This window comes from Caretta caretta, chromosome 9, assembly GCF_965140235.1.
Source record: "Caretta caretta isolate rCarCar2 chromosome 9, rCarCar1.hap1, whole genome shotgun sequence".
NCBI classification, from domain to species: domain Eukaryota; kingdom Metazoa; phylum Chordata; order Testudines; family Cheloniidae; genus Caretta; species Caretta caretta.
Window position 1 is genome coordinate 88381516 of NC_134214.1, and position 17803 is coordinate 88399318.

Below are 17803 nucleotides of genomic sequence, written 5' to 3' on the forward strand. Positions count from 1 at the left end.
CGTCAGTGGACATGGAGAACAATTGATCACTGTCCACTTTACAACAGCCCTTAATATATGAAGACTATTATCGGGGGCCCACTCAGTCTTTTTTCTCAGTATTAAACATACCCAGCTTTTTTAACCTTTCCTCGTAGGTCAGATTTTCTAAACCTTTTATCATTTTCGTTGCTCTCCTGCGGACTCTTTTCAGTTTGTACACATCTTTCTTAAAGTGTGGTGCCCAGAACTGGACAGAGAGTACTCCAGCTGAGGCAAGGCCTTGCTGATGCCAAGGAGAGAGGGACTCCTATGTCTTACATATGACGCTTCTGCTAAAACATCCCCAAATTATATTAGTCTTTTGCAAAACTGAATCACTCTGTTGGCTTATCTTCAATTTGTGATCCACTGCAATCTCCAGATCCTTTTCAGCAGTACTGCTGCCTAGTCAGTTTTTCTCCATTTTGTATTTGTGCATTTGATTTTTCCTTCCTAAGGGCAGGAATTGAATTGAACTTCATCTTGTTGATTTCAGACCAATTCTCCAATATATCAAGGTCCTTTTGAATTCTGATTCTGTCATTCCAAGTTCTTGCAACTCCTTCCACCTTGGTGTCTGTGACACCCTGGAACCCCCAAATACACCACAGTCATATGATTGATATATTTTGTACAAAGTATGACTTGTGAGGTATTATTTAAGAAGTCTTAATTTGTTGAACATTAATATCCTGTTGAATTGTCATTGTATGTGAAGTTATGAGGTGTTGCTATATGTGTTACTGAAATACATTGTGAGGTTGGGAGATGCCCACAGCTGGCCTTTCAGTAGGGAGAAAGGAGTGATCATCACTCGCCAGACAGGCCTTAATGGCCCATTAAGAAGAATCCACTATCCCAAGGTTTCTTAGAGAAGGCATGTACACAATGAGCACTGCCTGACTCCCATTTCACAGCAAGGATCTTTTCAGCAGCTGGAAGAAAGTATAAAAGAGGGACAGTGACATCATCACTTGGCCTCTCACACCTCCCTCTCCGACCCCATCTCAACACCTGGAAGATCATCTGGAAGTCAAAGACTTGGAACTAGGGAGATTGGTCCCAGGAAGGGACCAGTCCAGTCTGTGTGTTGAGGAATTGTGAGCTGCCTGTAACATCTGTTAGCATGAGAAACTGCTTGATTCAAATCATGCTTAGTCTGTTAAAGTTGGAATTTAGACTGTGTTTTCTATTTTTATTTCTTCTGTAGCCAATTTTGATCTCTATGCCTGCTACTTATAATCACTTAAATCTGTCTTCCTGCAGTTAATAAATCTGTTTTATATTTTACCTAAAACAGTGTGGTTTTGGTTGAAGTGCTTAGCGAATCTCAGTTCAGTTTACAAAGGGTGGTGGTATGTCCACTTTCCTTTTGAAGTGGCAAATTAATTAATGAGCTTGCATTGCCCAAGGGAGTCTTGAGCAGTGTAAGATGGGGTGCACGGCTGGGGTGATTGGCTGGTGCCTCTCTCTGTATGATTCATGAGTGGCTCAGGAAGTATTCATGTAATACAGCTGGGTGTGGGGTTCCATATGCTGATGGCTGAGGGATCACAGTGCCTGAAGGGGTGTTGCTGCTTATCACTAGCATAGCTTTATGAGAGACAACCCAGGCTAAAGAGTTAAAGGAGTACAGTGGTCCCACAGTTCCAGATTGTACCCTGGGGAATCCCATCAGTGTTTTCCACACATTTTGTAAGCATATTCTTCACTCCATTGTGAAAGTCATTAATGAAAATATTGAATTGTACCAGACCCAAGACAGACCCACCCCCCACTAGATCATCCTCCCAGTTTGACAGTTAACATACAACAGTGCGGTGCCTGGAGAGAAAAACATCCATTAGTAGTTGTGGTCTTTTTGTAACTAGAGTGAATCTTCATGGATCAAATGGTGGGTAAGGCATTTTCTACATAATTTGCAGTCAGCTAAAGAGAACTGAAAAATAAATAAATGACTGATGCAATCATTTGTGCTGTCTAGTTATTCCATGTGTAATCAACCAGTTGGTACATTCAAAAAATGTATTTGAAGGGTATATGAACATAAAATATATGCTATAACTAGAATTTGCTTCCATGAAAATACAGGTTCTTTTCCCCTTTCCCCAATTCCTAGAATTAGGGGGAATCATGAGGATAAGCAAACAAACTGTCTTGAAAGCAGAGTACATTTAGACATTTAAAAAACTACAGCATCTATTATTTGTTCTGGTATATTTTTGGAGAAAGTTAAAAAGAGCAAGAAGGTTTTCATGAGAGCAAATGAATGGGGGCAAAAGTTAAGTGTGGTGGAAAAGTCCTGTTGTAAGACTTTGGGTACACCCTGAAATAATATCTTGAATGCCTAGTCACAGAACTACATTCAAAGTGTTATTTTCATGTTTTACACATAGGAACAAAGGTGCTGTTGCTGATCCTGAATATGAGCCTGCAAATATCAGTTTGGAAGTTGTGGATGAAGTGCGAAAAACTTAAAAGCTAAATTTAAAAACTGGGCTTGTTATATAGGCATGTTAAATGAGAAACAGAAAGAAAAGACAGGAGGGACCTAGGTTCATCTGTCTGCTCCCTACAACTGAAAGAAATTGACTGGGCATGATACACTCACTTTACATTAAAACAAGGTATACACCATCAAAAATAAAGTTTCTGGTGTTCCTGAGTGTGTAGTACTCTTGTCATTTTGCCTGAAATATAATAGGCTTGCTCAGGTGAAAGCTCAAATAATAAACTTTGAAGATTGTACAGATCTATTGCAAAAGATAAAAGCACAAGAGTGAAGCAGATTTAGCTGTACATAAAATCCAAATATTAACATTAGTTCCACATATTTAGTCTATTGAGAAAACAGTGAAGTTCAAATGCAGCCTACTCTTAAATTTACAGCTGAGATATTTTTAATGTAAATGACCTGAAGAGAGAAAACTTTAGGTAATTTTTAGGTATTTACTTACTCTCTTTTCCTTTTCTCGAGTCTCTTTGGAATTCTTCCCTTTGTGTTCTCCCTTTGACTGATTTTACTGGTTTGCCTGGGACTTCATGTAGACAGATCAGGAGGAACCAGGTTAAGTGTACTGCCTCTTATAGCATATCATTTTTTGGGGCTAATGGCTGAGACAAGAGAGTGATTAGTTGGCAGATGACAGAGAGCAAGCAGTGGACCTTGTCTTGTTCTTTTAGCTTCTTGGGAGAAGCTGAAGGATGATCTAAAGTTCCTGATGTGGCCTCCTGCTTCCTAGGAATCCTCATTCCCTGTGAGATCAAGTGGAACTAGGCTAAAAGGCCACATTATCCAAGGATGACAGAGAAAAGAGACCTTAGTAAAATCCCTACCTCCCCACAAGGAATCCCCACCTCCCCTGTGGTGTCCTAGCACCAAAAATCCTATGGGAATTACAGGGAGAAATTGACTCCTTTGGAGTTGTAGCCCCTCTATTCCAAGAGCTACCCAGATGAGCTTCAAAGTCCATTCTTTGTGGTGGTGAGGCCAATTCAGACAGCCTCTGGAACTGAGACACCACAACACAGAACTCTCCTTCCAACTCCAATCCTCATCAGATACAGCCGTTTAAGAAGGCACCATAGAAGGCAAAGGCATCAGCACTAACAGATCTGAACTGGCAATCAGAGGAAGAAAATCCGGAAATCTCTACACCATAGAAGCCAAGGACACACTCAAGAATGAATCCTCCTTCCAATCCATGAATCCTCCTTCCAATCATCAGAACCATGCTATCACATCACTTCCACCTCCTCTTTGATGGTACTGGAGCAGGAACTCACACTGCAACTCTGCTTCCTCTTCCTTTTATGTGTAAGAGAAGACCAGAACTAAATAATCACTCCTTTAAAGATAAGAATTAACTCACATGAGCAAAAGAGTTTGAGGGTTTGATTTATCCTTGCTCGTGCTGAGGGATTCATCCCCAGGGAAGGACAGGTATGTGACAAACCAAACTAAATAAAAGCCACACCCCTGGATTATATCTATAACTGAGTGAAAAAACCTCCCCTTGGCAGATACTTCCAAGTCCTCTGAAAACAGCTCAGCCCTCACCAGATGGGTCTGCCTCCAAGTCCTTTTAAAGATGAACCCAATTACATGAGAAACAAAAATGGAGTACTTTTTCATAATTTCCTGGAGAGCTACTTCACACCCCTAGCTCACTCTAGGTCTCTCCCTGTTCTGTAGGAAGTGTCTTTATATATTCCACCCCTATTTTCTGTTACGCCATGACAGGATCCCAGACTAAAGTCCTGACCACCTTTGGATCTATAATTTCCAGCCTAATATGCTCTCCTGGTCCTGTCAAAGAGACTGCCTGGAATCACGGAGAACCAACTTGATCCCTCAATGGAGAGAGAAGGCAGTGTTGCAGCCCACCCTGGCCCTAAAAGCAATAAGCCAAACAGCCAGCCTCCTGCAATATACCACTTGTATGCTAACTAAGGGCTTGTCTACACTGGCACTTCACAGCGCTGCAACTTTCTCGCTCAGGGGTGAAAAAATACACCCCTGAGCACTGCAAGTTTCAACACTGTGAAGTGCCAGTGTAGACAATGCACCCTCCCAGCGCTGGTAGCTATTCCCTTCACGGGGGTGGGGTTTTTTTTTATGCCACGACTACACAAGACACACTTTAGCATTGCCAGTGAAGGCGTGCCCTAACTCCCAGACAGGCAGTTTTATTCAGATCACTGGACCCCACCCGGAGTCCTTTCTCTTTCTTGTCTACACTCTTCAGGCTAGACTTCCAAGATAAAGAGTCCATAAAGAGTTGTTTTAAAGCTTATATTTTCAAGACAATGTAAAGCCCACACAAGCTTTAGTCAGAAAAAAACTAATCCCAGATTCATGAGAAAAGACTCACCTCCATCTGAGGCACAACTTCAGATGGAAGGGACAAGCTATCACTCAGGCCAACTTCTCCGGATCCAGGGCATGATTTTGTCTCCACTTCCAGACCTGGCAAATCAGAGGCTAGGGGTAGGGGCAGAAGCTGTGGGAATATTCAGCCACAACTCTGCCCACAGATAGATGTTTCTGCTAAAATTGTTAGCAATAAAATCGGTTATGTCGCTATTTGAATTGTCATAGTTAGGCATCAGAGATAATACACAATTCCAATGAAAGGGGCAGCTCACAGCGCTCTGAGAGCTATATTTTCAGGCAGATGGCATTGCATCTGTTCACATCCAGGTTTTCTTCACATCTAAACAGTAAGGGCTTTGTAATGGGTTTTTGTTTGTTTTCTTTCGTTACTTAGATAATGGTTTAAATTTCCTGAGAAACGGACGAGTCCTCAGCAAAAATCCTGCATGCCATGCCAGGGCCTGCAGGAGCAGAATGGCTGTTTTCATTCCCAGAACTTACCTGTGCCTCCTGCTTTCTCGGAGATGACTTCTGGTCACCATAGCCTTGCTCTGGCTTTGTCTGGGCTGCAGCCATCGCCTTGAAGTTTGTTTTCAGACAGTGCTTCTCGGAAGCCCTCCTGGGCTCAAGGCTGCTCCCACTGACTGACTGCAAGCCTAGAGAATGCTCTAGGAGCATTGTGGGACACCCTCTGCCCATACAACTGTATCCAATGGGTTTCCTCCTCCTCACTCCTTACCCCGGACCTTTTACAGAGCATGTCTACCCTGCAGCTGGGAGCAAGCCTCCCAGCCCAGGTAAGCAGACTCACACTAGCAGGGTTTGCATGCTAAGTATGCATACTAGCATACTAAAAATAGCATTGTGTACATTGCGGCACCAGTGGAGACTCTTGCTACTAGTCAGCGAAGCTCAGGAGGTTGGGTAGGCCTCAACTTAGATGACTGGCCCGAGTCTCTGTTGGAACTACAAAATCCACACAGCTATTTTTAATGAGCGAGGTCGAGCCTGCTAGCTTGAGTTTCTCTGTCCCTAACTCCCAGCTGCAGAGCAGACATGCTCATAGCCTCTCCAAGATTCATTGGCCCCTCCAGCACCCATTTATACAAAAAAGCCTGTGCCAATATTCTATTATGCAAATTAATCTACCTTGTACACCAGTGGGCATGTGTGGGGGGCGGGCAGAGGGGCGGGAAAGTGGAAGCAGTGGGTACGGAATGTCTATGAAGTGTCAATTAAACTGCCATAATAGATTTTTGTTTACTCTCAACTCCCAGAAAACCATGGCTAGGAGGAGGCACCTGATCCTAGACATTTCAAGGCTTGATCTAAATAGGGGAATTGACTAGCATAACTATTGCAGAATAGGATATTCCACAATAGCTATTGCAGAATAGATGCTCCCCATGTGGAGACACTACTCCAGAATAAAAGCTTAACAGTCATCAGTTGATCAGAAATGTTACACTTAAGGGAATATATGAATGAGCTCCTGAAGGAAGAGAGATTTCAAAGCCTTCAACATTTTAAACCTACGTATCCTAAATTTTAAATCTAATTTCAAGGGGGACAAATTTAAGTGACTTAATATAAGAGCAACAGAAAATAAATGGAGCCTTATAATTGTGAATAACATGGCTTGTACAGTCAGAGAAAGCAGGGTGTCCATCAAAAGTACTTCAGGGGAGGGGAGTAGAAGGGAAGGGATAGCTCAGTGGTTTGAGCATTGGCCTGCTAAACCCAGGGTTGTGAGCTCAATCCTTGAGGGGGGCCATTTAGGGATCTGGGGCAAAAATTGGGGATTGGTCCTGCTTTGAGCAGGGGGTTGGACTAGATGACCTCCTGAGGTCCCTTCCAATCCAGATATCCTATGATTCAAAGAAAAAAATCATTCATGAACCACTCTTTTTGTTTGACTGCTTGAATTTTCTTTGGGCTGCATGCAGGGAGTGGGAAGGTGTGACATTCCCCTCTAGTGTTATCCAGACCGGTGATCTAGGTCACTCCAATCCTTGGCTCTAGGAGCCAGCCTTACCCTGCTCTGCTGTGAGAACCTCCACTCCTGGGCTGTTCACGCACAGTCTCTGGCATGTAAGCTGCTCCCAGCTACTTGCAACCAAATGACAATAGCCAATATCTCCTGTCCCAGACACAACCCTGAGAACCTCCATCTTGAAGTGTCCAGTTATGCCTGCTGTATGCTGCAAGCTTATATGAGTTCATCAATTTAACAAAGAAATTGATATTACCAGGCTTGTTGTCCCCAGGGGAGTCTCTGACACACTTCAAACCAAATGCACTGCTTCAGGTAGAACAAACAGATTTATTAACTACAAAGATAGATTTTAAGTTATTATAAGTCAAAGCATAACAAGTCAGATTTGGTCAAACAAAATGCGGGGAGGAATAGCTCAGTGGTTTGAGCATTGGCCTGCTAAACCTAGGTGCTTCTCACCCCAGGCTGGCTGGCTGGTTGCCCTTCAGCCAGGCTCTCCCCTTTGATCAGCGCTTCAGTTGCTTGGTGGTGATGTCTGTAGATGAAGGTGGGAGAGAGAGCATGGCAAACATCTGTCCCTGTTATCCTGTCCTTTCTTCCCTCTTGGCTTTGCGCCTCCCCCCGCCTTCAGAGTCAGGTTAGCATTACCTCATCGCAGTCCCAAATGGACAAAAGGAAAGGGGGTCACTCACTTGAGAGTCCAACAGATCCTTTGTTGGTGCCTAGGCCAGTGTCCTTTGTTCCTGTGAGGCTGGGCTGGGTTTGTCCCATACATGCCCTGATGAGGTATGAAATGCCCCTCTGCTTCTGGAGAATTTTTGCCTGGGCTTGCTTTAAGCCATTTTCAGCCACATAACTATATACATGAAATCACAACCTATAATATTACTATAACAATAATTACTATAACATTACCATAACAACAATGCTCAATACATCATGAGCCTTCCAAAGACATCCATGACAAACTTGGCATTAGATACGACACAATCATATTATAAGGATGAACATGGGGGTGCTGGGTGTTCCCCCCGAGGTACAAAACATCACAGAAGGATGTTTGTTACTTTACAAATTTTTAAGCAGAGAAAAATGATTTGTGTGTCAGTGCTTTGTAATTAGATAAGGTGGGTGAGGGAATATCTTTTATTGGACAACTTCTTTAAAGCCACACAGAGCTCTTCTCCAGTTCTGGGAAAGGTAATCCCGGCATCTCAACACAATGCAAGGTGGAACAGATTGTTCAGCATAAGTAGTTAGCACATATTGTAAGGGACTGTGATGGGGCACACTCACCTCTTGTGAGTGCCTCCCATCAGCTGGGTGTGAACCTGCTTCACTTTCTTTCACGCTACTCCCTCACCCCACCCCGTTGACTGTTGCCCTTGTCAGCAGGATCATCAGTGGCTCAGCCCTACAGCGAAGTAGCACATAGTCTAAAATGGATGAACTCTTTCTGGGGTAACAGAGGTCTAACAAGAACGAGGAGTCCGGTGGCACTTCAAACACTAACAGATTTATTTGGGCATAAGTTTCATGGGTAAAAACACCTCTTTTTCAGATACATGGAGTGAAAATTACAAGGACTATCTAACAAGGCTATCGCTGTGCCCTTGTTGGTATCTGTGTCCCTGCCTCTGGGCTCAACTCTCAGCCCTTCTGGATTAGCTTTAAGTCTCTCCCAGCATGCTATAGAGCACTACCCACGCAGTGCCTTCTCCCTCACAGTTCTTTGACGTTAGCAATTCTGTGGTGTCTGAGCTCTCCAGCCAGGTTACTTCTTAACATCATTCCCATTCCAGGGTAACAAATTTCAATAAATGGCTGGCCCTTTCCAGGAACTTCAATAAATGATTGGCCCTCTCCAGGAACGAGGCCTGTTTAAACTCTAGTCACTTTCTTAGGCTTTTAATACCAAGTCCTATCCCCTTCTTGTGGCTTAGGCCACTTCTCCCAGTGTCTGGGTCGGTGGGGGGGAGGGGGAAGGGGCAGTGGCACAGGCCCACTAACTACTCCGGCTCCCAACCCAGGAACCCTATAGACAGCCACCTTGTACTGCTTGCCTTTACTTAATTGCTGCTGTTCCCTGGGCCACTTCCCACTCGGTCCCATCACCTTCACCCATTACCTTAGGTTACAGTCCTTGGGTTCTATTTGTCTTGTTCCCTATTTGCACAGGGCTTCCACAAGCATCCCTGCCTGGAGAGTTTTTCTATCCTATCCCTGCTTGAGCAGAGCAGAGCAGAGCAGAGCAGAGCTCCCGCTCCCCCTCCCCAATCTATCTTCCAGGACTTCATCACCCTTCCGGTCCTAGTCAGGAACTGATCTGCGCAGGCCTTGCAGCACCTTTCAACTGAGCCTGCTGCACTCTGATTGGCTTCTTCCCTACGGCCTTTCTAGGCAGTCCTGGAAGACTCACTTTCACTGCTCCTTTTCTGGAGCAGGGTGTGGTAACTGCAAGGCGTCTAGCAGGGGGTCTCAGAGGGCCTGGTACACTCCATCACAGGGACCATTCAAGGTAGAATAGCCCATTATTTCACTTGGGCCAACTTCTGTGGTCTGAATGTGGAGGGGCTTCTGCAGGTTCCCCTGGAGAAGGTGAGGATAACATGCTGCAGGTAGAAATGGAGGGAAACATAAGAGCTATTGCCTTTAACCACTATTCATTACCATTTGAAGAAAAACACCTCTGCAGTCATAAGACAAAACGAGGGGGTTAGTGGGTTACAGATTGTTGTAGTAAGTCATGAATCCAGTGTCTCTATTCAGTCCATGATTTTTAGTGTCTTTTGAAATTTCATTTGATGCAAGACTCTCCTTGTGTAAAAAGGGTAATCCATGAAAGATAGCAGCTGATACAGCTATACGATTGATAAGTTGGTTTCAAAGAATCGTCTGTTGGCATGGATATTCAAAATAGGGAAGACGAAAAAGAGCATTTTCTAGGGTGTATTTTATCTATTTTAGAAGTGAATTTAGTGCTGTTGAAAAACATCAGTGACAGCAGTGAAAACTGAAATTCTTTATTCACCCATTTATGGCAAAAGTGGTGATGGCTGGCACATTAGGAGTCACTAATATATCGGCACCCAGGACAAAACTCTATAGAAGGTGCTAAAGGTGCCATACAGTAACCACCTTCAAAGAGCTGTTAAGGGTATTGCATGGGTTAAAGCACTCTTTTTGTCTGGGCTGCTAGACCTATATGAGCTTCCTTTATATTGCAGAACAGCTGTACAAAGGGAGAACTAATAGCCAGACCACCATTCCAGACCATTTCGTCTGAAGTGCACTGTGGACTAGGCTTTTCAAAGACAAAGTGCAGGGGTTGTGGGTGGAAAGGGGTGTGTGAACAGGGGCACAGACTGTAGTTAAGTAGCTGATTTGGTTGAGTTGTGTGCTAGTCCTGGGGCTTGTCTGTATACTAGATATAAATAACTTCTGCTTGTCTACATAAGTTATTTAGAGGGGCAAGCTAAACCCATATAAGTATGTCCACACAAAATTGAACTTGTTTGACTAAATTGATCTAATATTGCATCTTCATTGAAACCAGTGCAATTATGTATGTAGACCAGGCCCTGAGAGATGGGCAGAGGGGCCTTACCAGAGGTTTCTGCAACATGGAACAACTTGGTGCTGTTGCGACCACCCCCTTCAAGGAAACAGGACTCACATACATTTTATATAAAAACAAACTAAGAAAATAAACTGAAGGAGTCACAGATTTCTGCTCCAAATGGGAAACTGACCTATCCAGCCGCAAAATGCATGCAGCATACAGGCAACTATTCATAGAACAGGTATGGTGGGATCAGTGAAAATCTCCCCACCTTGCCCTGCCATAGAATTTCATCTTGACAACCTCTGATGGCAAGACAATAGTTCAGTCCCCATGGCCCAGTCTATCATGGCCTTTCTGCTAACACAGCCAGCCAAGGTATGACCAGTACTGTAGCCACTTGCCCACAAGAAACTGGAATAAGACCAACAACTCGTTTCACATAGATCACCAAACTGATATCAGTTAATTTCGTATACCTACTGACCTGGGACTGAGCCACACTGGAAAGCTTGTGTTGAAAGGCTCCCTCTCCCCTAAGCCAAGATTTTTTTTTACAGCAGCACCATGAGGCATTAGTATGTTAAATTAGGGCTGTTAATCATATCAAGCCCTCTCCAACATAGGAGGGCAAGAATGGGACCAGGGTATGCCATGAGGTTCATCTGGTGGAGTTTCCTTTTGCATGGTCCTCTCAGAAAGGATTGGTTCAGTGGACTGTACAGGGTCTTCAAATACAAAAAGTCCAGAAAGTTCTGTGAAACTCAGGCCAGGGAGTCCAGTGTTCATATTGCCCCTCAGCTCACACAAGCACAACATAACAGCATGACTCCCAAAAGCCACTGGCTGCTTCTGGCTATGACTGTGAAGTAATTTGGAGTAGCATTAACTCGTGCTAAGCTATTCGTAATGGCCTGGTGCGGAGCAGCAGCGCTAAGTTCCACCCTTCCACCCACTATTTCACGTAGGCCAAATTCTGTGGTCTGAATGTGGAGGGGCTTCTCCCCCTGGAGGAGGTGAGGAGAACATGCTGCAGGTAGAAATGGAGGGAAACATAAGAGCCATTGCCTTTAACCACTATTCATTACCATTTGAAGAAGAAAAACATAAAATCTAGGACTTGTCTTCATGGGTAAATTGACCAGGTTAGCTATTCTGAAATAGCTCCCCATGTAGACAAAACCTTAGTAAACCGAAAATAATTTTCTGCTTGCATTTATTAGAAGTATTTCTGTTTTCCTCACACCACTTCTGTTGCCTTCTGCAACAGCTTATGTATCACAAGTTGTTCCTAGTGCACAACTTATTAAAATTTACACGTTTAAACACTACAGCATTACAGACAGCCACATTTGCTTGTAATATTTTAATATACTAAAAACAAGTTAGAACAGATGTAGGAAAATCCATGTGCAGCAGTAACAAAATATTTTATGTACAGTAAAATTAGTAGAGACAGGGGCTTACTGTTTTCTGTGATAGGATGGACCAAATTCTGCAGCAAATATTTACATTCTGTGACAAATTTTGTACAATTTCCTCTCTCCCCATTCTGCCACCCTTACAAATACTATAGGTTTTGGATGTTTATTTTCAGTATGTTCTGCACAGCTAGTGTCCAGGCAGACCCACTCAGAACTTCTTTCTCCCCACCCACCGTGTACCAGAGAAGTGGGGGACTTGAAGGCATCTCCACTGTCTCTTCTCCGTAGATCTCTGTGCCCTGGCCACTGTGGTATTCTACAGCAGCCTAGTCTATGCTTTTGGTTCACTCCATTCCCTAGCTGCAAGCAGGACTACAGTTCTGGCTCCCCCATCTTCAGCTGATTGGCTCCCTGGAACTGTCCTGGAAGCATGCGTTGTAAACCAATTAACTCCTCCACATGGGAAAAGCTGGACAGCAAGAGGCAGCTATAAGCAGGTCCCAAAATGGACAGGGAAACAAAACAAAAACATCAGGTGCAAATGGCAAATTCCACAGCAAAAGTGCTGTACTGTGTAGCATCTTGGAAAAATGCCAGAATCCATAGCTGCAGAATAGAGTCCATAGGGGCCTGACTGAGTTAAATGTGGCAGTTAACATATCAGAACTATTGTTTCAGGCTGTCTGCAAGCTCATGAAGATGCCACCACATCAGTTTACATTAGATTCACATTTTAAAAGTTATCTTTGCTAGAAACAATGTTTTTTAAATGAAAGGATTCTGGAACACATTCTGCTGAAAGGGCTGAATTATTTGGCTAATTCCACAGTTGTGGGTTCATGGAACACATGGGGCCCTGACTAATGCATTGTTGTCCCTATGGGAACAAATTTCCATTTTCAGCTCACAGTTAGTCCAATTTCCTGCCCAAAATGTTTGAACCTCCATTCAATATTAAGACAGAACTAGATTCCTTTGTAACATTTTCTATGAAGAAACATTTTTAAACTAGTTTGTTATAAAAAGTTACACCAACTCATTTTGAATGGTCTTCTAGATTCAGTCACAATCATTTTGTGAAGAGGGAAGGTGAGTTTTTTGTTTGTTAGTTAATTTGTGGAAGGACATGGTTTAACTTAAATACACAGACTAAATCTGTATACATTCAAGACACTCCTTTTAATTGTGAAATGTTTACAGGTACATGTATACATTTTTAGTAAACTTGGATTTCCAGTAATTACAATCTGTTTTGACAGTCACTAACCAAGTTATCCATGCCTCCAGATCCTGTCGTTACTCCTGTTATAGGCTAGGTCAGTATAAAGCAGTGTTACCCTCAGAAGACAGAAGATTTTCACTTACCTTATCATTCTTGGTACATTACATGTTCCCAATGTACCCCAACCATCTTATCATTGTATTTTCTACACAGACTACTTTAAGGGACATGTCCAAGCATTTAAAAACAAGTACTCTCCTTAGCTCCTTATATAGGCAATGCAAATGCCTCTGATGCATAACATTCACACAGTAGTATCAACAGCACTGATCATACCTTACTTTAATTACCTTACCTTACTTTAATTTTGACACCATCTTTGTTTAAATTGGGAATATCCACATCCTCTTGCAAGGAATGCCACTGTATCTTTCTGCTCCGTGGCTGTGGAGAACATTCTCTATTATAATGGGGTGTTTCCTCACCACAGGCAGCTAAACAATGCTAATTTTGGCCTTATGGAACCACAGAGGTCTGTCCTCTTCCCAGGGTCATGTGACATGTATTATGGCAACTAGGTTCATGGAGAAGATTTTGAGGGATTCTGAGGTGTTCTCAACAATCTGAACTGCAGGGGAATGGTGGCAAGGTTTGTTCTCTGTCAGATGGATTTTCAGACTACCCATGGAAATGTTTAAAGGAGATACATGGAATAAAGTCATTTATCCATATTTCAGCTCCATCAATGGAACTGTGCTAAAAGGAGAAGAGGTTAGGCCCATTTGACCAATTGGTCCCTCTACCTTCCCCCCTCCCCCCGAATCAAAAATAATAATAAAAACAGTAAATGAAGAAAAGGAGATTGGAACCATTTCACATTGAACAGGTACAAGAACAAATGGGCACCCAAGGCACCCAACTATTTCTTCAATAATCTGGTGTGGAAAAGCCTGCACCACAGAAATGCAAGATGTATGTAAACACAAAACTGTTCAGCACCTAGCCCTGGTTGGATATATGGGTTAATCCTGTACACAATGGGAGAGTTGGGGTAGAAGAGTCAGGCTTAGAATCATGAGTTGCAGCCATGTTGGGTTTCCACATAAACCCCCAGTAGCTCTGCAGTTACACAATCTAAGGGGGTTTAGAGATTTGGAGGATTTAGTCTTGCACATGTTGGATAGGCTGGCCTTATATGTAGTCCACGTGTGGCAACCATGAGTTTGCATGCCCCAAAAAGTAACATATTTTCCTTTAAATAGTCTTTACTCTAGTACTATGGTGATATATTTCACTGCTTTAGTTCAAGTTTCCAGTCAGGGCAAAATCATTTCCTTTTGGGTTGAAGCTTAGTATATGTTATTAGCAAATGGTAATCATGTTTTAGTGTTAACCTCCTACAGTTATATTTCAAATGTAGCAGATCATGCAAACATTTCCCCTTCTTCTGGTTACAGTATAAATAAAAACAATTTTAAAAACTAGCAGTTATATGGTTTGGTATCCTCTTGGAAAACTAGTGGGCAAGGATAATGGAAATATACTGGGAATGTTGGCAGTAACTACATGATCTTTGTCCAAAAATGCAGGATTGCAGTACTTATTTTTGTTGACTACTTTTGGCCCTACATTACTGTCAGACCTACTGTATAATACAAAGAAAATCTTTAAAGTATTTTATTTTAAAAGGGCCTTATTCAAAACCACTGAGGTCAATGGAAGTCTTGCCATTGTGTCCAATGGGCTTTGGATCAGGCCCAAAACAAAAAAATTACAAATATAACTAAGAGAAATATGCCAAACTGAGTATTTGTGAACTTTTCTCCCAACCTCCAGAATCATCTGGAATAAATGAACATCACATTTTGAACTTCATTTGGAAGGCATTAAGTAGGAATTAAAACAATATCTAAACCCATGAACTACAGACTGATAATTAAATGGAGGTTTCTTACCTGTAACTGGAGGTTCTTCTAGATGTGCAATCGCTATCTGTATTCCACATGCAGCTATGCCTGAGCACCATATGCCTGAGATTGGAGATTTCTAACAAGTAGTGTCCTTTGGACTTTGCAGTTGTTCTCCTCGTGCTCTGATCCAAGCATATAAGGGGTGGTGTTGACCAATGCCTTTCCAGTTCCTTCTTACCACCAATCCTGTCATGATCTGCAGCAGAGGGGAAGAAGGGCAGGTAGTGGAATACAGATAGGGACCACACATCTCTAAGAACCTCCAGGTAAGTAAACCTTCATTTCTTCTTCAAGTGCTAGTCTCTATGTGCATTTTACATATGGGTAATTAATAAGCAGTAGTCAAACAGGATGTGGGGTGCAAGAAAGCAATTGGTATAGATGTCAGCATACTGCTGTCCCCACAGCTGCATCTGCAGAAGAGGTCTGGACTAATGCAATATTTCATGACAGTACTTTGTTCAGTATAGGTACATCTTGAAGAGCACAAAGTTGTTTGTGTTGCAGTGGAGTGGGCTCTCACTCCATCCAGGGGAGGAATATGCAGTAGCTAATAAAGAATGATCCAACTGGAGATCCACTTAGAGAGTCTCTGAGCAGAAAATGCTTGTCCTTTTGATTGTGCCACTAAAGCAACAAATAATCTATGCATTTTCCTACTGGGTTTCATCCTCTGCGGATAGAATGCCAAAGCCCGTCAGATGATGAGAGAGTCAAGTCTTTTCTCCTCATCGGAAGTCTGAAGTGCTAAGAAAGAATACACATAAGTGAATAGGTTGATTCGTGGGAAATTCAGTTACCTTAGGAATGAATTTCAGAGGAAAATGAAGGGAAACCTCCTCCTTATGAAATGTGGCATGTCAGAACTGCCCTAGGCGCTCCCAGTTCACTCACCCTTCTGGCTGACGTCAGGGTGACTACAAAGGTGACCTTCATGGAGAAGTAGGACCTAGAGCAGGTGGCTACCAGTTCATAGGGAGGTCTGCTAAGTATTAAAAGACCAAGATTGAGGCCTCGTCTACACTACAGGGGAAATTCAATCTAAGCTACGCAATTTGAGTTACGTGAATAGCGTAACTCAAATAGATGTAGTTTAGACCTACTTACCGCGGGGTCCACACTATGCGATGTCGACGGGAGATGCTCTCCCATTGACTCCCCCTACTCTTCTTGAGCCGGTGGAGTACAGGAGTCAACGGGAGAGTGATCTGCAGTTGATTTAGCGGGTACCAATGTTCACGGGGCCACACTGGGGCCAGCAGAATTACCTCCACCTTGTCCCTGTGGATCTTGAGCAGCACCTTGTGCACGAGCGGGACTGGTTGAAAGGCATACATGAGGTGGTCTCCCCAGGGTGGCAGAAACGCATCCGTGATTGAACCCTGGCTGTGTTTCTGGAAGGAGCAGAACATTGGGCACTTCCTGTTGCTCGGGGCAGCAAATAGATCGACCTGGGGAAACCCCCACCTTTGGAAGATGGGATGAAGGACATTCGTGTTTGCAGAACGATCTGCACTCCTGGGAGATAGGATGCCTCCAGATGAATGGAATGGGCTATGCAGAACTCCCATAGCTGGAGGACTTCTCAACATAGGGGGGATGAACAGGGTCCACCCTGGTTGTTGATGTAAAACATAGCAGTGGTGTTGTCTGTCATCACTGCCATGCTTTGGCATTGCAGCCGGGCCTGGAAAGTTTGTCATGCTAGTTGCACTGCTCTGAGCTCCCTGATATTGATATGGAGGGAGAGCTCATCCTGTGACCACAGGCCCTGGGTTCGGAGATCTCCCAGTTCTCTGGCAGGAATGCCCTTGCCTATACCGAGTCCAGCACCATGCCGATGAATTCTGTTCTTTGGGTCAGTGACAAAGTTGACTTGTTCACGTTGAGGTGGAGTCTCAGTCTCTCGAAAGTGGATCTGACCAATCGGACTAGAAACTCCATCTGCTCCCTGGTACGCCCTCTGAGCAGCCAGTCATCTCAGTATGGGTATGCCTGCACCTGCCTCCTCCACAGGAAGGCTGCTACGACCAACATGCACTTGGCGAATACTTGGGGGGCTATCGACAGACCAAATGGGAGGACCGTGAACTGATAGTGTTTGTGGTCCACCACAAACTGGAGAAAATGTCTGTGTGCAGACCGAATGGCTACATGAAAGAACGAGTCTTTCATGTCCTGGGTGGGCTACCAGTCTCCCAGAAACAGAGAAGGGATAATAGTGCTCAGGGAGACCATGCGGAGCTTCAACTTCACCATGAACTTGTTGAGTCCTCGCAGGTCTAGAATGGGTCTGAGACCCCTGACTTTGCTTTGGAGATTAGCAAATAGCAGGAGTAGAATTCCTTGCCCCTTAGCTCCTGAGGAACCTCCTCCACTGCTCCTATCTCAACGATGGTGGAGAATTCAGCCCTAAAGTCCACAGGATCAGCTCTTTGAACTTCAGCATGGAAGTCCATGAATTGAAGTTATACCTACTGAGGATAGCTTGCTGGTTAGCTATCCTCGGCTGGAGGCCCCCAGTGGCATAGACCTTCCTACAGAAGAGGTCCATCCTTTTTGCCTCCTGAGACTTGGGGGCTGGCCCTTGCTGACCCTGACACTCTTTCTCATTAACTGCAGACACAACCAGAGAGCATGGCTGCGGGTGTGAGAATCAGTATTCATATCCCTTAGAAGGGACAAAGTATTTGCGCTCCACACCTCTGGCAGCCAGCGGAATCAAGGCCAGG

General features: G+C 43.7%; 1 protein-coding gene across 7 annotated transcripts in view; it reads right to left on the minus strand.

Annotated features, from left to right (window-relative positions):
• Positions 1-11654: 11654 nt before the first annotated feature.
• Positions 11655-17803, minus strand: part of XIAP (X-linked inhibitor of apoptosis) — a 60648-nt gene continuing 54499 nt past the window's right edge. For 2 of the 7 annotated variants that reach the window (XM_075132535.1, XM_075132533.1), the window contains one exon: positions 11655-12366. In XM_075132535.1, the coding sequence (XP_074988636.1) occupies positions 12211-12366 (156 nt within the window). In that variant the 3' untranslated portion in view covers positions 11655-12210. Of the gene's footprint in view, positions 12367-13039; positions 13546-15056; positions 15819-17803 lie in introns of those variants that run through there. The other 5 variants (XM_075132534.1, XM_075132529.1, XM_075132530.1 and 2 more) reach the window with 4 other exon arrangements.